The sequence below is a fragment of the Podarcis gaigeae genome (assembly GCF_964106915.1).
Source record: "Podarcis gaigeae genome assembly, chromosome: 8".
NCBI classification, from domain to species: Eukaryota; Metazoa; Chordata; class Lepidosauria; order Squamata; family Lacertidae; genus Podarcis; species Podarcis gaigeae.
In genome coordinates, this window is record NC_139684.1 from 59654751 (window position 1) to 59681536 (window position 26786).

Below are 26786 nucleotides of genomic sequence, written 5' to 3' on the forward strand. Positions count from 1 at the left end.
TTTGGATGCATGTATGCACTGTATACATCCCCAAGCAACTACAGCAGGGGGAAACAGGGGATGTAATTGGCCTGTGCAAGGTAACAGAGGGCTTAGGTGAATTCAGACAACAATACTGTCCAGACTGCACCTGCAAACACAAGAGGTTCAATCTTATCTGGTAGGGCTGGGTCTTTGGAGCTTATATCTGGATCTGTCCCATGAAGTAGATCTGCAGCTTAAGTCATATTCCACTTGTGTGGATCCTGCTACACCAAATATCTCTTCCCTCTTGCATTCACTCAGGGCCAGACTGGACTTCCAGGACCTCCAGGGCTTCCGGTAAGTGTTTATTCTTTATTGGTTGTATTTGTCAAGAAAGTATACGCTATATGAACACGTCCAGTGTACACAATCACACCAACGTGTTGGATTATAGTTGAGTGTGATGAGAGTGGGGTTGCATACTCCCCATATCTCCTCTAGTGCGGCAGTAAGGAGGAGTTATATAGCATTCACTTTTAAACTAACCACAGTTGCTTGTTACCTTTGGACTTGGGGAAACTGTGGTTTGTTGAAACAAGCCAAAATCAAGCTGTCCTTTATGGTGCTGGCTTGTTAACAATCCGTAGTTTAAACTAGCCAGAGACTCCCCAGGTTCAGACACAGAGGGGAGCCTTCATTAGTTTAAAAGTGGAAGCAGGTACTTCCGATCTCTTCTTTGCAGCCAGAGGAGGGAGCATATGAGCCTCAGGCTTATCAAGGCTCATTCCTATAGCTCTAAGCTATAGTTTAGGGCAGGTGTAGCCAACATGGGCTACTTTGGGCCAATTGCCATCTCTTAGCCTAACCTACCTTTCAGGGTTGTCATGAGGATAAAATGGGGAGTGAGGGCGGGGGAGCTATGTATGAAACCTTAAGCCCTGAAGAGGAGAGATAGAAGGCAAACATACTAATAACTAAGTCACTTATTTGTTATTGTCCCATTGATTTAAGTAGAGCTACTCTAAGCATGGATAACAGTTCAGTCCTAATCATCCATCTCTACTCATAAGTAGAGTGGACTCTCTTTCACTGGAGGGTGTGTTTTGCCCTGTAAGATGTTTTAAGCCTCTGCATTGTGGCTTTGATGGATCTGAGTGATGTACGCTCAGTTGCTATATTAGACCTGTTTGTTGGTTTTTTGTTTGTAACTGTTTTTATTTGCCTAAACTGTCTGTCACCCAAAGAGAACCCTGGTTATGGGGCAGGTGACTCAGAAATGCAGTTAATTAATATGACGCAACCAGATCGGGAAAACGAGACAGCTGCTCTGCCTCTGGGAGATGCCTCAGCTGCAGCCTTCATGTTTTTCAGCTGGTTTCTTCAACGCAGCATGATTGTTTACTGTGGCTGTCTTCTCATTTCAGGGGCCTGGGCTGAAAGGATCTCCTGTAAGTGCTGTTCATGTGAGCTTGGGTTTGGCTGACGGGAGGCAGTGTGCTGGATTTGTGAGGGGTGCTTAAAGGAGTGTGTGTTCATAGCTTGGCTTGGAGGAAGGGGCAGTGACCCAACACAAAGGGTCTTGCGCTGTCACAGCGTTGTGAGCAGTGATGTGCCACTGGTTTGGCAATTTTTTATTAAAAAAATAATATTAGTTCAGCCATTTGGAAGAGGGATCTTGAGCCAAGACGTACCAGGGGGTGGGGTGGAGTTTTTCCAGCCAGTGGGCCAAATCCTGGGTTCTCTTGCTCCCGTAAGCTACTTTGGTGGGTAGGTAAGAATGCCCACATGCCAATCACTTGGTGTCATCATGGCATCATGAAACGAGGGTCTCTGCTGATCTGAGAAGGGCTTGAATTCAGCACCTCTCAGCAGAGTATGACTCTACTTGGGAGCACTGACTTTCAAGGAGCAACCAGGAGCCCATTTCAAGGCTCCCAGTTGTTCCTTTGCAGCCACATCCCCCATATATATATATATAAACGAATGAAACAAAAAAATAGACCAAGTCTTTTAACGTCATTTGTATATCACAAAAATTGAATAATAAATTTGCAGGAATATCTGTGGTTCATTATTTGTGGTCAATGCCACATCTTTACCTGCCCCATAACTGACATATATGATGACAGATGTGGGACAAGAGGATGTGGCTTGGGGGGAAATAGCCCCATGAGAGCCCTGCAGGCCTAATTTGGCCCATGAGGCAGGGGTTGCCCACTGCTTCTCTGCATGCACCAGACGCTGACTGACAGCAAGGGGTGGGTGAGTGGGAATTTTGCTTAGTAGCAGAGCACCTGCTTTGTATGCAGAATGTCTGAAGTTCGGTTTCCGGCATTTTCAGTTAAAATAATCCTCTAGCAGGTGATGGGGAAATGAACCCTCCCTACCTGACCTGCTGCCAGAGTATTGGGCTAGAATCTAGATCGATCTGACTCAGCGTAAAATAAACCAGCCTTATCTGTTGATAACTATCCAGACTTTTGCTGGATTAAACAGATTTTTTTCCTTGCTTGGTCAGTGCCCAGAATTAGAAAATGCAAACCCAGAAGCGCCTCCAGATGAGCTCTCTCACCTGTTACATGTGCACATACTTGTGCTGTCATAGGGCACCTATGTTCACCAATGTGTCACCTAAGTGGGAGAATGAGGTGCTGCATTTTCAGCAGACATAGATGGAATCGTTTGCTGTTAGCTTGAGAGTGCCTGCTCATCTCTCCTTGCTTGTTAGCCTAGCAAACCCTTTGCCACCGCAGACGTCTGACAGAGCCTGAACAGATGAACAAAGGGCTTTTCCCATCATATGACTAAAAAAGAGCATTTTCTCCCCTCTCTGTTTCTTTCTCTTAAGGGCTCTCCAGGCCAGGTTGGACTCCCTGGAGAAATTGGAGCTCTGGGACCCAAGGTAAGGGATCCAGCTGAGATGGGTGAATACGACTTGGGGTTTGTTGGCTTTCCTGGGCCTGCTCTGCAATAAGAGCCTGACTATATGCTGCTGGAGACAGAAGTGCCTGTCGTGCTCTGGTCCATGGGGTCACGAAAAGTCGGACACGACTAAACGACTAAACAACAACATATGCTGCTACAGTTGTCAGAAGTAGATAGGCTTTACCTGTTGAAAATTAAGATGTGCAGAGAAAACTGAAGGGGATTACAGGCAAGCACAGGGAAAGCTAAAGCTGGAGGGCCATATCTTAATAGTACCAGCACATTACTACCACTACTACTACTTAAGTTAAACATTAGTCATTTTCAAAACAAAAGTAACTCAAAGCGACTTACAACAATAAACAAACTCACACTAGCATAAAATAAAACAATGACAAATCTAAAAGACAGTCCTGTTTTTTAAAGGCAGGATTAAAACATCCCACCCAGTCAAGGTGGTTACAGTTAATTAAGAGCCAAAGGCTTGGAGAAAAATGAATGTTTTTGCCTGCCGGTTTAAGATATGTAATGATGGCCTCAGGGGAGGAGAGCATTTCACAAATGGGGAGCCACTGCTGAAAAGGCCTGTTCTTGTGTTGCCTCCCTCCATATATCTGTTATTTACCTCAACTGCCTCACTCATCCTCATCTCCTAACTCTTAATGAAAATTTGCCCCTAAAGGAGGGAGAAGGTGACCCTGAGATGGAGAAAGGCATCTAGGGGCACTGTGATCATCTCCAACATTCTCTGCTTTTCTCCTAATGAATTTTTCGAATTCTGAATTGTCAGAGCATAGATATTTTTCATGTATTGACTGTAGCACGTAGCCAGGCCTTAGACTAAGCTTCCTGAAACTCAGCCCTCCAGGTGTTTTTGAGACTACAATTCTCATCATCCCTGACCACTGGTCCTGCTAGCTAGGGATCATGGGAGTTGTAGGCCAAAAACATCTGGAGGGCTGAGTTTGAGGAAGCCTGCCTTAGACCCAATGTTCATTGGCATCCAGAGCTGCTGTGATTTATATTTGCGTATTCAAATGGATAGACCATGCTGCACAAACAACTCAGGTTGGGGTGGGAATCAGCAAGGCTGCAACAATATGCAAATCTAAACATAAAGAGGTGGGTGGGTCCCCCTGTAGCCGAGGGGCTCATGTGCTAAGGAGAGGGGAAAGGACAAAAGATCCAGAAATAGAAAGAAATATGTCAGCATAAAATGAAAACAGCTACATCTCTTCCCGATTGCTTCCATTCTCTCATCCTCTTCTGTATCACTAGGACTGTGTATGCTAAAATAAATGAATTTCTCTGCCAAATTCTGTATCAATATGTGCTGTAAGCTACAACTTTCATAAATTATGCAAAATTATATTTGCAAACAAAAATGTTCCCTTCCACCTAATTCAGAAATCCCTTTCCGTTCAAACACACTCTAAATGGGTTTCCCATGCACATTTTGCAATATGCCTTAGTAAGCATAAGAAACATACTTTTTAGAATGAAACATGTATTCAACTTCCCCATGATGTTTTGCTCTTCCTCTGTACCACTCTGCAGAACTGCAGCATAAACACAACCTGGCCTAAGAACTTTCCTCCCTGCCCTTATCGCTGTATGTTCATTCTCAAATTCCCCTTTATTCCAAGTGGCCAAACAGTCTTTCCAAGGGCTGCAGATCAGTGGAAGAGCAACTGCTTTGCACTCATGAGGTTCCTGATTCAATCCCTAGCGGCACCTTCAGCTGGAGCTGGGAAAGGCTGAGACTCTGGACTGCTGCTTACTAGTCACTGTTGACAACAGTAAGCTAGATGGACCAATGCCTGGCTTGCTATGAATGAGGCAGCTTCCTGTGTTCAAGCCTGGTCGTGTGTTCCCATCATCTGCTAGCCATTATTCACCAAAGACAGCCTCTGTTCTTTTCCTTCCTCAGTTAACTCATCCTCCCAGCGACTCCTGTCGCAGTCGTTATCTTCACCCTGATATTGATGCCACCTTACTGGCAGCCACTGTACTCTTGCCTGCCCATCAGCACCTTTGGGTATTTGGACCTTCATGTCTTCTACTGGTGGCTGTCAGTGATTCATGTTAAAAAACAACATTTAGTAACTTCCCTGCGTAGGGACTGTGACAGTATTAATGGGGAACATTCTGGATTGTTTTTTCACATGTTAGGCTGCTAGTCTCTTGACTTTCATGTCTCTTTTTCAGGGGGTACGTGGACCAGAAGGGCCACAAGGGCCTCCAGGGCCTCCTGGGAAACCTGTAAGTTTTATTGCTACTACTTGGGATAATTTCCATAGAATTGGAGGGGGAAACACAAGGTTGGAAGCAGCCCTGGCTGGCAGACTACAATGCCCATGATGCCATGCAAGTGTGATACTTTATTTTAAAAAAAGAGTAACTACTGTGGGCTGTGGGAAGCACCTTTCCCTGTGCAAGTTGACCATGCACATTTATTTTTTGATCTGCTCCAGGCTGTGACCTCTATTGGTTGAATCTTAAATCTTTTCTTCTGGTTAAAAAATGAGAGGGGACAGTCCGCCTCTCCCCTTATCAGGCTGATGCACATATTGCCTTTTTGGATACTTGATTGTTTTTCTTTTCTTCTGCAGGGCCCCGTTGGGCGCATCCAAGGAGTTGAAGGCAGTGCAGATTTCTTGGTAAGGAAGGTTGCATTTACATGCTGTGTTCCATTAAAAAAAAGAAGAAAGCCACCCATCTTGTACACGATGCTTGAAAAGTAGAAGGCAAAAGATAGGAAGTGCATTTGGGATTTTGGCTTGGATTCCTTTGTTGGCACAGATTCGTTAGATGTTTTCAGAGCTTGGCAGTTCCTGTTTTGCCATTCCTTTAAGGGTGGCAGTGTGCACAGCCATAACTAATCAGAATCCATGATGCTTGGTATGCATGGTGCACTGAATGCAGATGCATGTTAAGGACATAAGGGCCCTGCTGAATCACTCTAAAGGATTTAGCGCCTGCACCTTGTTTCCAACAGTGGCTGCCAGACACATGCTTCTGGAAAGCTTAGAAGCAGAGTATGGTACTCATAGCATACAGAAACTTCATGTAGCTATCATATCTGCTGATAGGCCTATTCACCATGAATTTGTGCTTTCTGCTTTTTCAGCCCAGCGGCCATCACCATAAAGCAAGCGTGGCTAACCTGCGGCTCTCCAGCTGTTCTTGTTGGACTCCAGTTCCTGTCTTCTCCAGCCAGTCTTGCCAGTTGGCACAGATGCTGGGAGTTGTAGTCCATCAACATCTGGAGAACCACAGCTTCTCCATCCTTGCTATGGGTTGTCAGAGCAGAGGGAAGGGAATTTCTTTCTCACCCTCATTGCCTCTCTGCAAAAGTAAATATTCACACAGTGCATAGTTAAACTAAGAGGGTTGCTTCCACAAGTTGTATATTGATGGCCACCAACTTTAGAAGAAGACTAGACAAATGCAGGAGGATAGTGTACTAAGTATGATGGCTATGTTCTACGTCCACCGTCAGAGGCAGTAATACCTCTGAATACCAATTACTGGGAATTGCAAGTGGGCAGAGTATGCTGTGCTCACATCCTGCACTGCACTGTGAAAACAGGAGGATTCCTCCTCATCTCTCTTTGCTTGTCCTGATGTTCTCCTCCTCTTTGCCCCTCACAAAAAATAAGGCCATGTATAAACCTATTAGTTTATCACTGTAAGGTTCCTGGAGGAGGATACTACCTGAAGATCTTGTGAAAGACCAGGTAATGTGGGCTTTAGGAGGACTAGCTTATGTTTATCCCTAGCTGCTAAATTCCTTCTCAGTTGAGACGGACCTATAATCGCCTCTTCCCTCCCTTTTCTCCCCACACAGTGTCCAACCAACTGCCCAGCTGGACCCAAAGGCCCTCAGGGATTACAGGGCTTGAAGGTAAAGCATTACATGTTGTTTTGGGGTTGATAGTGGTTATGGTAGAGAGCCAGTGTGGTGTAGTGGTTAAGAGCGGTAGTCTCATAATCTGGGGAACCGGGTTCGCGTCCCCGCTCCTCCACATGCAGCTGCTGGGTGACCTTGGGCTAGTCACACTTCTCTGAAGTCTCTCAGCCCCACACACCTCATAGAGTGTTTGCTGTTGGGGAGGAAGGGAAAGGAGAATGTTAGCCACTTTGAGACTCCTTTGGGTAGTGATAAAGCGGGATATCAAATCCAAATTCCTCCTCCTCCTCCTCCTCCTCCTCCTCTTCTTCTTCTTCTTCTTCTTCTTCTTCTTCTTCTTCTGGTAACCTCAAGGAGTTGGGGAATCTTGGACAGCTGTTCTTAGATAGCTCAATCCACATACCCTTGAATGCTGAGGTGAATGAACCTGAATTAGCTATCACTTTCTACTGTCATTGTCACTAACAGAAATACCAAAATCCTGGCAATATGTTTGACACCAGCTTGGCAGCAGGAGTTGCCAGAAGGAGGTGTACAAGATGCCATCCAAATATCTTAGGGACTCCACTCTGAATTTGTGTAGGAGGTTTGGGATCAGAGTTTTCCTTCCCAGGTAGACAAGCCCTATCTGCCCCTCGCTTCGCTCTACAGCATGTGCAGAAATTGCCTTGTTGACCATTGAACCCACTATTGGTCTCGAAGCCATTTCCCGGGGTGTGGCCACTGTCGCATGCTGACAGCTTCTATGAGCCACAAATGAGAGCTGAGTGCAGTGTGGGGACCAAAAGGGGACAACATATCCCCCACCAGAGGTACTACCCCTCCCCTAACACTTCATACAACCCAAGGCCTGAAGTGAGGAAGAGAAAACCTCTCTCTTTCTTCTCAAATTATAGTTCTTGTTCCATTTCCTCTGTAAAGTGTTAGCAGGATCCCCCCCCCCTTTCGACTCCATCTGTGTTATTTAAGTGACTTTGCTTTGCAGAGGGTTGGATTGGGATGTGGGATACACCAGTTCAAATCCCTGCTCAGTCACATACGGTTCACTGAGACCAGCAAGCTGCTGTTTCTCAGGACAATCTGCTACACAGGGTTGTTGTGAGGCAACAATAACTCTTGAGGAAGGGTGGGTTACAAAACTTGTATTGATGAAAACAGCAAAGAATCTTGTAGGACCTCAAAAGACTAGAGCAGATTTATGGTGGCATAAGCTTTTGTGGAACTAGAGCAGGGGTCTGCAACCTTTAAGACAAAAAGAGCCACTTGAACCCGTTTCCGAATAATAAAAAAAAACTGGGAGCCACAAAACTCATCATTATTAAAATAACTTTTTAAAAACTTTTTTATTATTTCTTTGTTTGACCCCTCAGAATTACTCCTCCTCATAGAAATAAACGTTAAATTAACATGTTACCTTTTTTTTGTGTGTGTTCTTCACTCCCTTTCAAAACAGTGACCAGCGTACATGCCCCTTACAATGTAGCGGGCAGGCAGGAAGGTGATGTTGGGACGGTGCGTGACTAACGCACGCACCGCCCCCATGCGACGTCACAGCCAGTACAGCGCCCGCCACAGTGGGGAGTGTTGGGGTGCACAATGCGCCTCCTCCCCTCGCTAGTATCCGCCCCGGAGCCACGGCAAAGGTGTAAAAGAGCCACATGCGGCTCTGGAGCCGCGGGTTGCAGACCCCTGAACTAGAGTATAATCATCAAATGTTTCTGTTGGAGTAGATTCTGGGCCATGAAAGCATTTTGCCATAACAAATTTGTCAGATTTTAAGGTACTAGAAAACGGTTGCTTTTGCTTCAAGAGACTAACATAAGTAGCTACCTCCCTGCTCAAACCTTATTAAATAATACAGCCTTCACCAACCTGTTGCCCTTCAGATGTGGTTGGACTACAACTCCCATCAGTCTCTGCCAGCATGCCCAGTCATCAGACTGGATGGCACCAGGTTGGCAAAGACTGAAATAATAGGCAAACGAGCACTGTTTGCCCATTCTCTCTCTCAAATGGTGAGCTAGGCCCACACAGAAATGGCAGTACTCCATCCTTTTTCTGTGGTGGTTACTAGGCCACAAAAACATGGTGGCTCTCCGTCTCTGCTTATAACGATGGTTGCTAAGGGAACATAGTCTATGGAGCAGCTGTCCATTGTGGTTGCTAAGCAACATGATATGGTCCTCTAGAGGTGGCTGCTAGGCAGTGCTGTAGCTGTGATGCTGTAATTTATCTTCTCATGTAGTGATAGGGAACCTGTTGCCCTCCAGATGCTGTTGGGCTCCAGTTTCCATCAGCCCAAGCCAGCATGGCTAGTGGTCAAGGATGATGGGAACTGTAGTCCAACACTAAATAGAGGGCCAAGATTCCCCTAGAATGGCATCTGCTATACCTTTTCCCGCTCTGTGAGTCTGTTGCTTCTTTAAATAAAACAATCCTGGCATGTCATTGTCTTTATCTGAGACCCAACTTTTTGAAATTTCAAAACAAATTTTCTTTCTTTCTTTCTTTCTTTCTTTCTTTCTTTCCTTGTGCTTGGAGTTGTGAAGATGTGTTTGGGATATGCTTGGACTTCTTATTGGTATGCCTGAGAACTCTCTCTCTCTCTCGTCTCAGTCTCTGTCTGTGCGCGTGTGTGCATTCGTGTGGTCAAACCCCATGTAACAACCACTAGCGAATCGCATCGTAATTGGTTGGAGAGGTGGCATGCTGTTTGATTATAGAGTAGGAAACTATTCATTCTATGTGAGACTCAGGCAGCCTTTAAAATGTTGGCTCTCTTTCTCTATAGGGACACAAAGGCCGTCCTGGAGCTCTGGGAGAGCCTGGCAGACAGGGCAGACCAGTGAGTACATACTTGGTCTATCTCTTCACGATACTTGCAGTTGATTTTAAGAAGAAGGTTGCAGCCTGGGCAACTGAAGTGCTTTTCACACATTACACAACAGCAAACCCAGCCAGGCAACCGGAATTACATTCAGCTGGAACCTCTATCTAATCTGGGCTCCCCGTGAAGTTTATGTGTATGTTACACACATTTGCAAAATTAAGGCTGTTCCCATCTACTCCATTTTCTTTCCCAATGTGTATATCCTTTAAACATAAAAAACCCCACATCATGTGTGAACCAGCCCCAGGTTCTGAGATCTTCATATCTAGAGTGTTGTTGGCATGGTCTCGGGGATCTTCCAGGCGACCTTTTTATTGAACATTCACCCTTATTTGTTTTCACAAAGTGTGTGTGGAAGTTGTACTACATTGTGTCAAGTGATGGTTATCCCCCCCCCCCCATTTGATTTCCTGTCACTTTCCTTACTGCGAAAAGTCTGGGTGTTTTTTTTTTTTTTATGGAAGCACATGTACACCAAATCTGCTTCCTTTATTATTTTAAAATTTTATAAGATTGAATCCCATCTGCAAAATAGCAACAGGGTTGCCATATTTTGAAGAGCAAAAAAGAAGACACATTTACCGACTTCTGCTTTTTTCCTTTGAATCGCTATGATGACTCTACCCATGAAAAAGAGGACGTGTCCTGGAAAAAGAGGACATATGGCAACCCAATGGAAACAGTTTCAGTGTTAGGTGTTGGAAAAGAGAGAAGCAGATAAAAAGAAGTTGTGGGGTGAAGATTTTTTTTTTTTTTAAGGCAGAAAGTAGCAAGGGAAGACATGAAAATAGCATGGCAATACCAAGGGCAAGGATAAAGGCAGACTTGTGTAGGTTGATGAAGGAAGACCTATTGCACCTTGACAACATAGAACTGAATGTAGATTTCCTAAATTCCTTTCCATTCTACCATAGAATCAAATGTACAGCTTAAAGTCCACATTTCAAAGCTGGTTTTTGCATTTTTGTTTCACTTGTAGCTATGACATCTTCCATTTATTTATTTATTTATTTATTTATTTATTTATTTTCATTTCCTCAGGGTCCGAAGGGTGGTGTGGGCCTCTCTGGAGAACAAGGCATTCCTGGCGCTCCCGTAACGTATTTATTTATTTCTGTTTCTTAATGTTCTTATTTTCATCTTAGACTTGTGGGGACATAATTTATATGTTGTATTTTGTCTTTCCACCAGGTCAGTGTAATTATATTAACTGTATTAATATGGACACTTTTTTTCAAGAAATACGTATTTCTTTTTTATTTTCCCTGCATGTTCGGTTGTGCAAATAAGTCCACGAAAGGGTTTACTAGTGTATCTGTTCACATACAACCTCACCTGGTCACCTAGAGAGATGTTCATTCCTTACCACAGGCGACCAGATATGCTATTGTTTATACCCCTGTATTAGATAATATTGAGACGTCCATACAGTTTATGAGGTTAATTAATATAACCTTCATTTTTACTTAGTATTAGGTTAATGGTTTCTATTTTTAGTTTCTCTACTTGCTAATTGCCAAAGGGGGGAAAATGGCTGGAGAAAAATATGCTTATGATGTAGCTGCTTCAGTCTAGGCATATTGGGGGGGCAGTGAGGTGAGCGAGTGGGGAACTAAATAAGGCTTTGTTTGCTTGTTTTTAAACTTCATATTATACGCATAGCACTGTTTTATTTGTTACTCACCTGTGGTGCGAGTCCATTGGACTCAATAAAATTTACTTCTGAATAGATATGTACAGGCTTGAGCTGTAAATTGTATATAATGCTTTTCGTGTTTGGAATGCAGCCTGCAATCCCCTGCTGCTTTCATTGCTTGCTTCTGGAAGAGTCTTTGCAGGGCACTTCCGGATGACCTGTTTATTGAGCATTCATCCTGATTTGTTTGTAGCGAGGTTACCAGATTTTTTTCAATGAATCCGGGGAAACTGTTTAGCTTCAATGGATTTTGTATGGGGACTGATGTGTAAATCCGGGGACTGTCCCTAGAAAATGGGGGCATCTGATAACTTTAGGTTAGAGTACCTGCATCAAAGCAGGTGCTTTCTCACATTCCGGTGCATTTCCCTATTACTTTTCTAATCTCAGAAAGTCCAAATCTTTTGGGGAAACACCTTTGTTGAGCAAGGTCTCTCAAAATCACCTACAATTGACAACCTGTAACAGATTTAATTCCACCCCGAAATAGTGACAGTCTGGGAAGGACCATAATTCTTAACAGTCAGAGCCTGATCACTTTTTGACATGTGGGGTGTATCATATGGGCAGACTCTAGAGTTCAAAGGCTAAGTGGGAGGAGGGTCAGTTTGGGACTATATTCTTGGCCAATCCATCTTAGTTTATTGCATTACCATTGAGGCATTCTGCTTTCAGGGTCTACAAAGAGCTCACTTTCCCACCAAATTCATTAGTTCAAAGCTCTTCTTCTTTGGTGATAAGAAGGAATTAACAGGACGGAATTCTTTGTTGAAGCCGGGTGGAAACTTTGTCTTTGCTTGAGTAAATGTTATGGTCCTTTCACTTCATATAATCATTAAACTAATGTCTCGACTCCTGTATGGGGTTGTGGGCAGGAAATATCAGCATTAGGTGATAATCAGTGAATCAGACAGAAAAGGTGGTGAGGAAACTGGTGATTAATCTTTACGGGTAATGACTTCCCACGCTTCATCCATGGATGGATATTTTTCAAGATGACAGATGGGTTGCGGGTTTGAACGGCTTTAGCTACGACATGAGACCTCACCCAGAAGTAAGGTAATTAATCCAGGCTTGGTTTTCTTTTCTTTCCAGGGCCCACAAGGTCTCAGAGGATATCCTGGAATGGCAGGCCCCAAAGGAGAGATTGTAGGTACACTAGGCAGAAGGGAAATGGTGAATGAGCTGATGATGTCACAACTCAGCGGGACACCATTTGGGGGGTTTACTTTTGTCATCGGAGCACAAAGAGTTTGCTATGAATCTTAACGTCTGCTTCTTTTCACTCTGTGTTTGCATAGGGCCCTCAAGGTTATAAAGGCATGATTGGAACCATTGGGGCTGCAGGGCCACCGGTAATTTATTTTTTCTTCATTTCTTGGTTTGTTTTTCTGGTTAACCCTACACGTTCACTATGGTCCCATGTTTGAAGCCTTTGACCAGTGGTGTTTGGTGAATCTTTTCATAGGGGAACAGTTAGGGCCGGAGGCGCCATCTTGCGAGGGTGATTAGCAGGAGAGGGGGATGACGTCGCACGTGTGAGCGTTGTGCCTCGCTCCTCAAGCCAGGCGGAAGCTTCAAAGGCTTTGGGAGGGAAGCACCAGGCCTCTGACAGGATGTTGGAGCCTTGTTGCCCCTTCCCAAAGCCAGATGGGCTTTGAGAAGGTGGAGGAAGGGCTCTTGGATCCTGTCAGAGCATCAAGCCTCCCTCTTTTAGCTGGGCAGAAGCTTCCCAGACTTTGGGAAGGAGGCGCCAAGCTTTAATACTTTAATACTCTAATTTAGGGGACTAACCTAGTTCCCCATGTCCACTGACTGCACGCTACTGCCTTTGACAGCATGGATGGAAACTATATTGTGGGTGCAAAAGTCTCTTCCTTGGTTTTTGCTAGAGGAGTTTTCTTAGAGGATAATCTGAGCACATGTCCCAGGAGCTGGACATCAAAGGACATCAGTTCCCTGACCCCACACAACTTCTCCTGGAGCACAGGGCTTGGCTGTTTACCCATGTTCCACTGTGCACCACACGCTAAAAGGAACTCGTAGGAGTTACCAGCCCTGAAAGAAGCATTCATAAAAGATGCTAGAAACAACATTTTGCCTTGCTCTCTTTTGAACTAGCGAAGATGGTTAATACAGCATGTAATGCAGCCATTTCTTAAACTCAAATAGTGGCTCCCTCAAGGGTTTCAATAAATCATTGCATTTATGGTGTACATTTCAAATTTTCAAAGTGTGTGCTGTACATGAGTTCAGCTAACCATCTTCTTCACATTCAGAGGCGGAGCTAGCTACTCCGGCACCCGGAACGGCGCATATGCTGTGCACCTGGGGTTAGGGCGAGCGCCCCAGGGGGGTGGGATGGCGATGTCACCCCCCTCAGGGATGACACCCGGGGTGGGCTGCACCCACCACACCTCCTTCCTCCACCAGTGTTCGCATTTTGTGTTTGGTCTGTTGTTAACCAGTTAAACTTTTTTCTAGGGGGTATCCGTGTTAAGTCTTTTTCAGAGTCTTGTAACCTCACAAAGCTGGTCAAATGGGGCTAATTCTACCATTTCCTGTTGCTGTCTTTTGGGTGCTTTAACAGTTGCTGGGTTTTTTGTGTGCTCTTTTATTGGATATATATTTAATTGCTTTGTGTTACACACAGATATATGCCACTTGGATTGCTTTGACAGAAAAATGAGGAAGAAATAATGAACTGTACAGCCTGATGCTGGTTATTTTGTGTTATTTGCATATCTTAGATGTGGGGGAAGAAGTATTGGGCCTTAAAATGACAGTGGCTTGCCTAAGTATGTTTGTGATTAAGAGTTTTTTGTTTGTTTGCTTTAAACCAGGAACTTCTTGGTTTGGAGCTCTCACACTTACTGCACAATCAGACTCATTATCAAAAAGGCTTACTCTCAATTTAGCAAGCATAGGGATTACAGGATTAGCCACTCCCCCACTCTCAAAAGATGTAAATTGTCTATCTATAATTACCTGGAATCAGAAGCTCTTCCCAGCGCTCTGGCTCTCCATGAACAAGTTGAATCAGGCTTCAGGGACTTAGAAGGATCCATGTTGGAGTCCATGTTCTCTGGGAAGGATCATTAGAGTGCTTCCAGATAGTTGGGCATGTTGTGGGATCAGTGCAGTGTCACCCAAGTTCATTGGCATTAAAAAGGTCAGCCCATATCCCTCCTCCTCTTTATTTGTTTATTTTTAAAAAAAACCCTCTGTTGCCACTGACCATTTTGTGATATCTCAGTAAACTGCCTGCAATATTAATGCCACGTGTTAATTTTAGGAAGGCTTGAAAATGTTCACTTTCTTTTTCATTTTCTATTTTAACCATAAAGTATTTGTTGTAGGGTGAAGAAGGACCCAGGGGGCCACCAGGACAGGCTGGCGAGAAGGGAGACCTTGTGAGTAAAACATTTGACTGCAGCATTCAGTTGAATCATCAGGAGATAAGCAGTTTCATGATAAGGGTGCTCCTTTGACCTTTTTTGATCTCTTGATAAACCCACACCACCCTATCCCAGGGGCTCAAGAGCATGTGACAACTCCCACTTCAATTTCATTAATTTATTCCATTGATTTTAGATATTTCAGTTATATATCCCATCCTTCCTCTAAGGCTCTCAGGGCAGCAGAGCATATATTTCTCCCCCTACCCCCTTTATCCTTGCAAGAGCCCTGTGAGGTAGGCTAGGCCAGTGGATCCATGCCAGTTTTATGGCTGTAAGGGGATTTGAATTTGGCTCTTCTAGATGTGAAAATAATAATAGTAATAATGATAATAATAATAATAATAATAATAATAATAATAATAATAATAATAATAATAATAATTTATTATTTATACTCTGCCCATCTGGCTGGGCTTCCCCGGCCACTCTGGGCGGCCTCCAACAAAATATTAAAATACACTAATGCATCAAACGTTAAAAGCTTCCCTAAACAGGGCTGCCTTCAGATGTCTTCTAAAAGTCTGGTAGTTGTTGTTCTCTGGTGGGAGGGCGTTCCACAGGGCAGGTGCCACTACGGAGAAGGCCCTCTGCCTAGTCCCCTGTAACTTGGCTTCTTGCAGTGAGGGAACTGCCAGAAGGCCCTTGGCGCTGGACCTCAGTGTCCGGGTAGAACGATGGGGGTGGAGACGCTCCTTCAGATATACTGGACCGAGGCAAGGGCTGCCACTCAGTGGCATAGCATCTCTTTGCATACAGAAGATCCCAGGCTCCATCCCCAATGGCATCACTAGGTAGGATTGGGAAAGGTGCCTGCTGCCAATCATGGGAGACAGCGCTGAGCTGTATGGACCAAGGGTCTGACTTCCCATGTTGCCAATAGCACTGGAAATTCACTTGGAACTGGGCCTCTTAGAGACGGCAGGGCATGTCCAATTAGAATTAGTTCTGTAATCTGCTCCCCATCCACATCTGAAATTGCTTTTTGAAACTCTCCCAAGAACCTGAAGGAAAGAGCTTTCTGACCTATGCTTCCCTCCCCCCAGCTGTGATGTTTGAACAATACCGCTCCTTCCCTCTTTATTTCACCGGGGCAACAAAAACCTCAGCTCCTTCCAGGTTCCACTGGCTCATTAACTCAGCCATCATCAAGATGCATGTTGACTTGCCTTCAGTACAAACGGGATTAGTGGGATTCCAGCCTCCCTGCTGTAGCTGAAGAGGGAGGAGTTGGAGTCTAAACTTGTATAATGAAAATTGCTTTTGAAATTTATCCAACTACTTTCCTCCTCTCTCTCACGCACACACTCCCTGGGGCCAGCCTAATACATTTTGCTGCCTGAGGTGAAAAACAAAATGGCACCCTCCTCCTGCTCCAGATTCTAAAGCTGATGGGACTGGCAGTTTGGGGCCGGCCCATCCATGAGGCAAGGTGAAGCAACTGCCTCAGGCAGCAGGATCCGCAAGAGCAGCAGATCTGGCCTCCCAGGAATGCACTGTCTGCTGCCACCGCTGCTGCCATGGTGGAGACGAAAGCTGTGGCACGCTCTTTGAAGGCTGCATTTGCCTTCTCCACAGTAGTCCCCCTGCTACCTCTGCAACAGCCCCTTGGTGAATAAGCTGGTCTCTTTCCACCCCAAGTGTAATGGCGGGAGCAGCCCTCTGCAGACACATGGGCTCTGCACCCAGCCAGTGGGTTTCAGAATAGTGTTCGCCCCCACTTCAATCATCAGGTAAGGGTGAATTGATTCTTCCTGTTGTCCCTTCTTCCCAGGTAGTGGGAGGGGCGCCATTGTGTGGTTTGCCTCAGGTGCCAAAACATCTTGGGCTGGCTATGGCCAGTTGAACCTTCAGCCCCATCAGCACCATGCATTTAAGGTACTATTATGATAGGTTCTTTAAAAATAAAAAAAATTGGTTGGCTTTTAGTTCCACTTAGCTGATTGCTTTTGATTTCCGGTACAATGTGCAGTTACTTGACGATTGAAACCCCAGAGGAATTCAATGCCACAGGAACTCCCTTCCTTCTTGCAGTCAAAAGCCAGCCATTGATTTTCTGCACATTCAATGTCTTGTTAAAGTTTGGCGGGTCAGTTGGTGGCAGCTATAAGCAGTGCAGAAACCACAGCCAGAAGCTCATTCAGATTTTTGTGGTTGTCATTTCTTTGGTATATTAACAATGGGTCTTTCTGGGGGTTACTTTTTTTAGGGTGCTCGTGGTTTCAGGGGCCCTCAAGGAGGAATGGGGCCAAAAGGGGGACAGGTAAGTATCTCCTTTTTTCTGACCTCCATCTTGGAGTCCAATGGTGTTTGGGGGAGAAAATGAAATTAAGATTCCTTGATTTCCTGCTTGGGGTAAATCAGCTTCCAAACTGACTGAAAACATGTAAACATCCAGTAAACAGTATTACATTTTTCTTCTTTCCCCTTTGCTATAGGGTCTTCCTGGGATTGATGGCAAAGATGGCACCCCAGGTATTCCTGGGGTGAAGGTAAGAAGATGCCCTTAAACAATGTAATTGACTCTTTGTTATGTATGCATTTTCTTTTGTGTTGTTTATTGTTCTGTCACAATTGTAACTTGTTTGTCTACGTACAGCAACAGTGTTTTGTTTTGTGTTGTGTAGGCTCCTATGATGTTAGTAATGGGCCCCACCTGCTAGCCTGCTCCCTAAAATATCACATATTTTGTTAAGTGCAAATGGCTTTAGATAACTATTAGGTCCATGAATTACCATGTAGCATTATTCAACACAAAAAACCAATGACAATTTGTTGTTGACAAACAACAGTTGAACATATAAAGGGCCCCATTACATTCAGTAGCTTAGGGCCTCATCAAACCTAAATCCAGCCAGAGTGAGGGTTTTTGATGGGAGGGGCAGCAAAGCAGCTATACCTATCAAGTCTTTCTGTATATATACTCTCTCTGTATATATATTTATATATTATTTCAGAAAGCTAATTTATGGACCAAAGTCCTCCCTTCACAACCACCAAGCACATGTGACCCCTCCCCTCCATATTATTTATGGTGCCATCACTACACAAGACTTACTCCCAGTCTCATTCCTGTTTGGCAACCATGTCATGTCTGAATGGGCCTGTTCTCCTTCTTCCCTTTCCCATTTGTAGCAGTTGCTAAGCAACACAGAGCCGATGTTGTCCTTTTAGTTGTTAGGCCTCGCAGGTGCCCAGACATCGCTTGTGTTTGCTTAGGAATTCCCAAAATTACAACCCCCGCAGGTAATTTTTGCATACTAGGCCACAGAGGGGCTGGGGTTGCTGTAACAGTATTGTTATTTTATTTCCCCCCATAATTGTGCCCAAAGTGGTTCATGACACCAGAACAACAATACAACAACAACAACAACAACAATGCATATTAGTACAACCAAGATTCTAATCCTAATTCGGTTCATATGTAATGGCTTGTATCCAACTAAGTTCTGCTCAAGAGTAGGCCAATTGAACTTAATGGGCCTAAGTTAATTTCAATAGGTCATTTCTGGGTAGGACTGACATTGGAAGCAGCCTGCTTAATAATCTAAATGAACAGTTCATTTTGCTAACACTAACCTTATAACATTTTAAAATATCATAAATCATTGGATTTATCCATAATTAAAACACAATATTATGTATGAATTATATCATGATAAATGATAAACATTTGTGCAGTGCTTTCAAATGTTCAAAGTGCATTATCTAGCTGTAGTCCTTACAACAACCCTGCAAGTTTATTCAGTATTACTGTTATATTATTACTACTATCATGAGTATTACTGTTACTATTATATTCTAGTTATAGAATATATCACCACATTCTAGACTGGGGGACTGAGGCTGAGAATTGCTGGGCTGAGGCCACTTAGCAAGTTCAGGCAGGAGGAAAATTCAAACTGGGAGCCTCTTAATATTTGACTCAGTCTTCAGATTGCAAAGAGATCTTGTTGTGACCTTTGCTTGATGTTAGATCCCTGTGAGATCCCGCGAGTCTCCTTTTTTAATAAGCAATAAGATGGTGTTCCCTTCTGTGAGGCTGGAGTTGTGTTCCTACAGCTATTGAAGTTTTATTTTTTTAAAAGACAAAATTGTAAGTGCTGCAACCGTGTCCTGTCTTGCTGTTTCTCAATATTTGCTTCATTCTTTCCTGCCTTCCATTAATGGCTATTCTCCTGTCTTGTAGGGAATTGCAGGGCAACCAGGTCTTCCAGGGCCTCCAGGCCACCGAGGCTTAGCTGTAAGTATTATTTCAAATCATTTTATTATATCACCTGAAGGTAGTTTGGCAACCTTCCTAGTTTAGAATCAGCCCAGTCAATTTATCCATTGGTAAAAAACTGCCACTGCTGTATTTCATTTAAAACAAACAAACAAAATCTTCTCGTCTGTGTAATCGTAAAGCTCTTATTGAATATGTGTTGGGAACAGTGAAGATTGTGATTCGAACTAGAAAATTGGATATTACTGGGTAGTTTGGGAAATCTTTAGCTGAAATGGACAGGTTAACTGGATAATGTGGCTGTGGATGGGAACTGGGAATTCTCAGGAACTGCTGCAGAGATGGGCTCCTTAGGTCAGGAGTGGGGAAACCTTGACTCTGCAGCTGTTGCTGAACTACAACTCCCATCAGCCCCAACAAGCATGGCCAACGGCCAGGGATGATGGAACTTGTAGTTCAGCAACAAATGGGTTACCAAAGGTTCCTCACACCTTTGTTAGATATTTGAGCAATAGCTGTAAAGGTCCTCAATTAGGGGTTAAACCACAGAGCCTAGGACTTGTTGATCAGAAGGCGGTTTGAATCCCCGCAACGGGGTGAGCTCCTGTTGCTTGGTCCCTGCTCCTGCCAACCTAGCAGTTTGAAAGCATGTCAAAGTGCAAGTAGATAAATAAGTACCGCTCCGGTGGGAAGGTAAACGGTGTTTCCGTGCGCTGCTCTGGTTCGGCAGAAGCGGCTTAGTCATGCTGGCCACATGACCCGTAAGCTGTATGCCGCCTCCCTCGGCCAATAAAGCGAGATGAGCGCCACAACCCCCAAGTCAGTCACGACTGGACCTAATGGTTAGGGGTCCCTTTACCTTTATGTCCAATAACATATGATTTTAACATTTTTTAAAAAAACAACCATAAGCATACCATAGATTCATAGAAGTGGAATGGACCCTGAGGATCAACTAGTCCAGGCATAGGCAAACTCAGCCCTCCAGATGTTTTGGGACTACAACTCCCATCATCCCTAGCTAACAAGACCAGTGGTCAGGGATGATGGGAATTGTAGTCTCAAAACATCTGGAGGTCCGAGTTTGCCTATGGCTGAATGAGTCCAACCCCCTGCAATGCAGGATTATGCAACAGTGCCACACAGGGATCGAACTTGCAACCTTGGCATTATCAGCACCACACTCTTAACCAATCTATCCAGGCTGCCACATGTTGGCAGAACTCTGCTTATAAAAATGATCCACGTGGCTTATCTAGCTGAGTGCCACATCCACCAACCATCTGTGGTAATGCATTATCTAGTTTCTCTCAGAAGGAATTTCTCTTTGGATCTGGACTGAGAAACCCACCCCTCCCCAAGCCAAAGAAGGGAAGAAATTCTGGTATAATAAATATGAAATTATCATACAATAGATAATTTGGGGTTGCTGTTTTGTTTTTTTTTAATCGCAGGGCTTGCCAGGCACACCTGGAACCAAAGGTGGCCCAGGACAGAAGGTGAGTGCCTTGACTTAATAATATCACCTGCTCTTCTTTCCTTTTAAACCAGCCTTCCCCTGGTTGGGGCTGATGGGAGATGTAGTTCAAAACCTCTGGAGGGCAACAGTTTCAGGAAGGCTGTTATAAACCACATAAAGATGGCCACCACAGGCACATTGATGGATCAGGGAACCATCAAACGCTTTGAATTATGTCTTTTGATGTTTTAAACAGGGTGAACCAGGGGGTCGTGGACTGGCAGGCTCATCGGGGGCACCTGGGAAACTTGTAAGTAAAAAGGGATCTCCGCCCCCCCATTATATTTTGTTTCTTAACTTTAAAAATAGACACTTCAAAACAGCAGACACTAAGAGCTCTGCAATATATCCCAGTCTCTGAGGTTTCCTTGCTTATCCAGTAGGTGTTTGCTTCCTGCCACCTTTCTCATAATTTATTGTTAATTCATTTTATTTATCCCCCCCCCTCTCTCTCACACACACAAACACTTTTTTCACTTTTGCTGTTTGGAGAACCTCTTTTTCTCTTCTGCAGGCTGTGGGGGCTTTTTTGGGAGTGAGAGAAATTGTCTTCTTGGACTCACAAGCACTTTCTATTACATTAATGCTGCTTCTGCTATTAATAATGTATATGTAAATGACATCTCTGTTGGTTGGTTTCTGCTAGCTGCCTTGGTTATATGCCACGGAAATATTCAACATTTATAAATGAAGTTGGGCTCCTGTTACTCCCCACTGCAGGGGGAGAAGGTCCAATATGGCTTCACCTGCGGACATCAGATGCTTGCATTTGAATGGCAAAAAGGTGCCAGGGCAAAGCAGGTGTTGCTTTTGGTGCTTGCACTTTCCTGCTTTGGACAGCAGGGGGCAGCACGAGTCTATCAAATTCTTAAAAGCAAGTAAAGGCTGTGCTGCTTTTAAAGAAGTGCAAATATAATGATATTGAATTACCGTAATTCTGTGCAGTAATTTTTTTTAGCTTCCTTCCATGGCCGAGTAATCTTTCTCTACCCCCCCCCCCCCAGCCCTGCAACAAAGCAGACTTCAGGCCTCACCAGACTTACGTCTGGGACTGGTGTGTTTTGCAGATATATTCTGTGACCTGTCATTGACACAATAATAGTGAACTAGTGGTGGATTTATACTGGACCCTCCTCACGTTGTTCCACAACATGAGAGCCAGTGTGGTGTAGTGGTTAAGAGCGGTAGTCTCTTAATCTGGTGAACCGGGTTCGCGTCTCCGCTCCTCCACATGCAGCTGCTGGGTGACCTTGGGCTAGTCACATTTCTCTGAAGTCTCTCAGCCCCGCTCATCTCACAGAGTGTTTGTTGTGGGGGAGGAAGGGAAAGGAGAATGTTAGCCGCTTTGAGACTCCTGAAGGGGAGTGAAAGGCGGGATATCAAATCCAAACTCTTCTTCTTCTTCTTTGTGAATTGTTCTGCAATGCTTATCTGCTGTTACCACATTCATGCTGTCTGGAGGAGAACTTTTGTGCTATAGCACAATAAAAGTGGTACAGAAAAAAATAACTGGAGCATTAGTGGTATAAAAAGTTGCAGGACATGCACTGAATGGAAATGAAGCAGTATGTCCACCCCAGAACCTTTGCAGGCACAAACATAAGTGGGATTGCGTATTGCTGCCCTGATACCATCATGAGCGCAAATTGTCATCAGTGCACAAAAAGGGGCTGTTTGTTCCTTAAAACCAGATCTTCAGTTGGTGTGTTCTGCCATTCCCATTCAGGGTGAGCCAGGACCTCAAGGAGAAGCAGGGCCTCAAGGGATCGCTGGTGTGAAAGTAAGTCTTTTAAAATTAATTCCTCTAAGGTACGGATAATGTAGAGGCATTTTGGGAGTGGGGACAGCAGACTTAGTTTGTACACCGAATTGCTCAACAAATATCAGTGCATCCCTAGGGCCTTTTGCAGTTGAGGCAGATGATTCCTTGAAGTAGAGTATTTGCTTCAGAGGGTGTGATATTTTTCCATTCAGAGTCTGAGGTTTATGCAGACCAGCCTTCCTCAGCCTGCATGATGTTGCTCAACTGCAACTCCTATCATGCCTGACTGTTGGCCATGCTGGCTGGGGCTGGTGGGAGTTAGAGTCCAATAGCCTCTAGATTGGAGGAGGCTGGTGTAGGCCTTGTCGGGCAGGGCGAAGGATGTCTTGCTCCCTGTGGACACATTTAGCTCACGGTTATGGCAGAATTGAACATCTTGACCTCTCCCCTTCTATTTCACAGGGAGATCGGGGTGAGAGAGGCCCAGTGGGTCCTCCAGGAGTGCAGGGGAAAGTGGTGAGTATGAATAAATTCAAATGCATTCCTTCTGAAAAAAGAACCAGAGCTCTTTTCCAAGAGCTCCGTTGGATGGTGGTCTCCCTTCCGGACACTTCTCTCTCTGTTTCACCTCAGAAGAGACCATAAGAATCAAACTTTCATCCTACTGTTTTCTCCAAGGAGCTCAAGGTGACGTACATGGTTCTCCCTCTCCTGATCTAATCTTCACATCAACCTTGTCAGGTACTGTAGGCTGTGAGGCAAGTGTTTGGCCCAAGGTCAACCAGGGAGCATCAGACCTGAGTGGGGATCTGAACTCAAGTCTCCCAGCCTCAGTTTTTGAACGTCTCCATTGACGAACATTTCGTTTTTCGAACACCGTAAACCCAGAACTAAATGCTTTGGCTTTCGAACACGCCTCAGAAGTCAGACATGCCACGCAGCTTCCACTGAGTGCGAAATCCGGAGGCCTAGCTGTCGGCTGTTGAGTCCTAAGCACCCGCGCAACATGGAAGTGATATTTGGGCTTATTTGGTGACTGGGTGCAATATATCTGTGCTCATCGCATCTCAGGAGCACTCTTCCAACCAATTTGTTTTTGTGACTGTGTGGATCTATGGCAGGCATGTCCAACTCCCAAGAGACTGATCTACTCCCAGTATAAAAAAAAACTGGCAGTGATCTACCCACTGTCATTGGAGGGAGGAAGAGCGTGCATGGGGTGGGTGGATTGCCCAGAGCTGTTGAGCTTTTGGGGGGGAGGATTGCACAGAGTTTTTCACCTTTCTCCCCATAACATTTTGTACATGATAAGGATCCCGCGATCTACCAGGAACAGCTGGAGATCTACCAGTAGATCGCGATCTACTAGTTGGACATCCCTGATCTATGGTATCGTTAGATGGTAAAATTCATGTTAAATTGCTGGTTTAGGGGTTGATTTTAAAAGTCTGGACGGATTAATCCATTTTGCATTACTTTCTATGGGAAACTGTGCCTCGGTTTTCAAATGTTTCAGAACTCAAACGGTCTTCCGGAACGGATTGTGTTCAAAAATTGAGATACCACTGTACTTTGACTCTGCTGTAGTGTCTGTTGTATCATTGACTATTTTATTGTTTTTTAAAATATATTGTAAGCTGCCTCAAGAACTTTGGTTAGTAGGCAGGGTATAAATAACTCCTAAATAAATAAATGCTTGGGCAATCTCTGTTTGTGGCAGGCAGCCCATCGTCCATGATTGTGGAAGGACTGGAACACCTGCTTTGCATTCAGAATGTCCACTTTCAGTCCCCGGCAGCATTTCCAAGTAGGGCTGGGAGATAGCCCTGCCAGACTAGGATAGCAACCTCTTCACTGTGACTTACTTTCCTCCTAATGTGTTTTCTCCTTTTCTTTCTTTCCAGGGTCCCAAAGGAGAGCAGGGCCCCCCAGGAATTCCAGGCCCACAAGGTCTCCCAGGAGTTAAAGGTGGCAAGGTACCATCGTCTTGAACTCTCTGACCAGAGTGGTGTTGAGGACGGAGTCACACTTGGCTTTTCTGCAACTCTAGAAATGTGACAGCAGGTTTTGAAACTTCCAAAGCCGCTTTTAGAGCAGATTCTGCAAACGGAGCAGATTTGCATAAACACACATAATTTGCATAGATGTGGACATGGGGATGGGTGGGAGGAGGCAAAGAGGAATATCTCCCAGAATGCACCAGGCTTCTTATGCCAGGCCTGAGTTCCACTGAGATGAACCAAAGCTCTAGTTCCCACACAGTGTGATGGCCTGTGTACATAAGTACAGATCTACACCAGGGATTCTAACTCCAATTCATTTCTAGGTCCAACTTAGTGTTTAAAATCCTAAACAACTTAGGCCTCAAATATCTAATAGACCCCCTCCTTCCCTACAGACCCCTCAAAATGTACAGATCAGCAGGGAGAAGGGACCTCTTGGTAGTTCCACCTCCCTTAGCGGTCCATGGTGTGTGTGACCTGGGAAAGGGGATTCTCTGTGACAGCCCCTAAGTTGCAAAATGCCCTCTTCGTGGATGTGTCTCTGGTGTCTTTACTATCATCAGCATATTTTCAGGCATATCTTCTTAGCCATAAGGGCTAGAGCATCTTGCTTGATTCACTGGTGTTTACTCTGCAAGCCCCTTTTCCGTTGAAACTGGGCCTGCACACACTGTGGTCTGGTTTGTGGAAGGTTTTTGAGAGGCTGATGAATCATTTGTCTTTTCCATCTCCAGTGATAAGCTGGAGTGGGTGGTCTATTACTGGAAATTTATATAGAATTCAGCATCTCTTGGATCTCAGCATTTCTCTCTTGTCTGCTCTAGGGCTTTCCAGGAAAAATTGGGCCCAAAGGTGACATTGTAAGTCTTTATGATTGATTTTTGTCTGTTTTTTTTACTGCTCTGTTTATAGGGTTACATTGGTGTGAGCAGCTGGAAATTTACTGCCTTCTACTTTTGCCATATTTTATTAATTATATTTTTCATCTTGCACCTTGAGTATAAAATGCTCCCAGAGGCTAGCTAACAAACCATATTAAAAAGTCTTATGCAATTAATCCATAAAAATCAACAACATGACAAACAGTAGGAGATAAAACCTAGTCAGTCAATAAGTAAATAAGGCGGGCAAAAAACCCACCAGCTTAGGTTGTCTGGAAGATCCCAACAAATCTAGAAACGCTAAAATATCTAGAAGGCCTGGAAGATAAAGGTTGGGGGGGGGACACATCCCCAGGGCCTAAAAGGAAGCAGTGTAAGTGCCAGGTGAGTCTCCCTGAGGAGGGTCTTCAAAAGGTAAGATACACAGTTGAAAAGACCCTCTCTCTGGTCAGAGGAATCTAGAGAAGAGCCTCAGATGACGACCTCAGTAGCTAAGGGCATTGGTGTCAGGAAGGCAGCCCAACAGGGAGGGGCTTAAAGATAACAGACACCACTTTGAACTGAGCTTGGAAATAGACCAAGGCATGAACCTGCCACCTGGCCTTGTGTGACCAGTGCTGGTCTGAGATGCTTTGCCACTGTAGGCAAAATGCCCTGCCGCTGCTGCCACAGATCCAGGCCCCTACATTCCCCCCTCCCTGCCTCCACCATCATGCCTGTGATGCCACTGCCCCACCACCACAATTGCACCCTCATCTGTGGCTGCGCCCACACTGCTGCCACAACGCAGCAGCAAGAGCGCAGTAGTGAGGGCGCAGTGGCAGCAGGGAAGGCAACAGCGCTGTGGCAGCTGCATTTGGCAAAGCCCCAGCAGGGCTGATAGCAGCACAGTGGCAGGGCAGGGGCGGGGAGGAGGTTGGATCTGCCGCCTGAGGCAAATGGCTTCACCTCACCTCACTGAAGGGCCACCTCTGCAGTATATGCGGAACTGCAGTTTCTGGATTGTTTTCGAAGGGTGCCCCATATACAATGCATTGCATTTCTCCAAATGCCAGATTGCCAGAGCATAGATTACCATGGCCAAGCTATCTCTTGTGCACTAGTGGCTTCAGTTGGTGCTCAGCCTAAGCTGGTAAACGACTGGACTTTGTAGCAATTCAGAGACAAAGGGGCATGCAAGACATGAGGGAGTGGAGCACTGAGAGGGAACAGGAAGTGTTAGTTTGGGGATGATCATTTGCTATTTTGGCTGGAAAATAAAGCTATTGTTCCTTCCTTATAGGGAGATCCTGGCGTTGAAGGCCTTCCAGGGGAGAAGGGGGAAAAGGTAAGATAGTTTCCAAAACTGTGCCTCTTGCCTTGCAAAAGCCAACATTGTCTGGTGGGCAGAATGTTGTAGAGCAATTTTTGGAGCAGGCTCAGTTATGGCCTTATGGCAGTTATGAGGAACCTGTGGCACTTCCAGATGTTGTTGGGTTCCAGCTCCCATCAGCCCCAGCCAGCATGACCAATGGTCAGGGGTGATGGGAGCTGGAAACATCTGGAGGGCC

General features: G+C 44.9%; 1 protein-coding gene across 1 annotated transcript in view; it reads left to right on the forward strand.

Moving 5' to 3' along the window:
* COL9A2 (collagen type IX alpha 2 chain) overlaps positions 1–26786 on the forward strand; it is a 47263-nt gene that overhangs the window by 9836 nt on the left and 10641 nt on the right. The window contains exons 6-26 of the mRNA XM_083751729.1: positions 286–321; positions 1389–1412; positions 2813–2866; positions 5098–5151; positions 5502–5549; positions 6740–6796; positions 9594–9647; positions 10734–10787; positions 12484–12537; positions 12690–12743; positions 14748–14801; positions 17056–17109; positions 17285–17338; positions 19036–19089; positions 20526–20570; positions 20787–20840; positions 22317–22370; positions 22815–22868; positions 24257–24328; positions 25180–25215; positions 26519–26563. Of these exons, the coding sequence (XP_083607855.1) occupies positions 286–321; positions 1389–1412; positions 2813–2866; positions 5098–5151; positions 5502–5549; positions 6740–6796; positions 9594–9647; positions 10734–10787; positions 12484–12537; positions 12690–12743; positions 14748–14801; positions 17056–17109; positions 17285–17338; positions 19036–19089; positions 20526–20570; positions 20787–20840; positions 22317–22370; positions 22815–22868; positions 24257–24328; positions 25180–25215; positions 26519–26563 (1065 nt within the window). The remainder of the gene's footprint in view (positions 1–285; positions 322–1388; positions 1413–2812; positions 2867–5097; positions 5152–5501; positions 5550–6739; positions 6797–9593; positions 9648–10733; positions 10788–12483; positions 12538–12689; positions 12744–14747; positions 14802–17055; positions 17110–17284; positions 17339–19035; positions 19090–20525; positions 20571–20786; positions 20841–22316; positions 22371–22814; positions 22869–24256; positions 24329–25179; positions 25216–26518; positions 26564–26786) is intronic.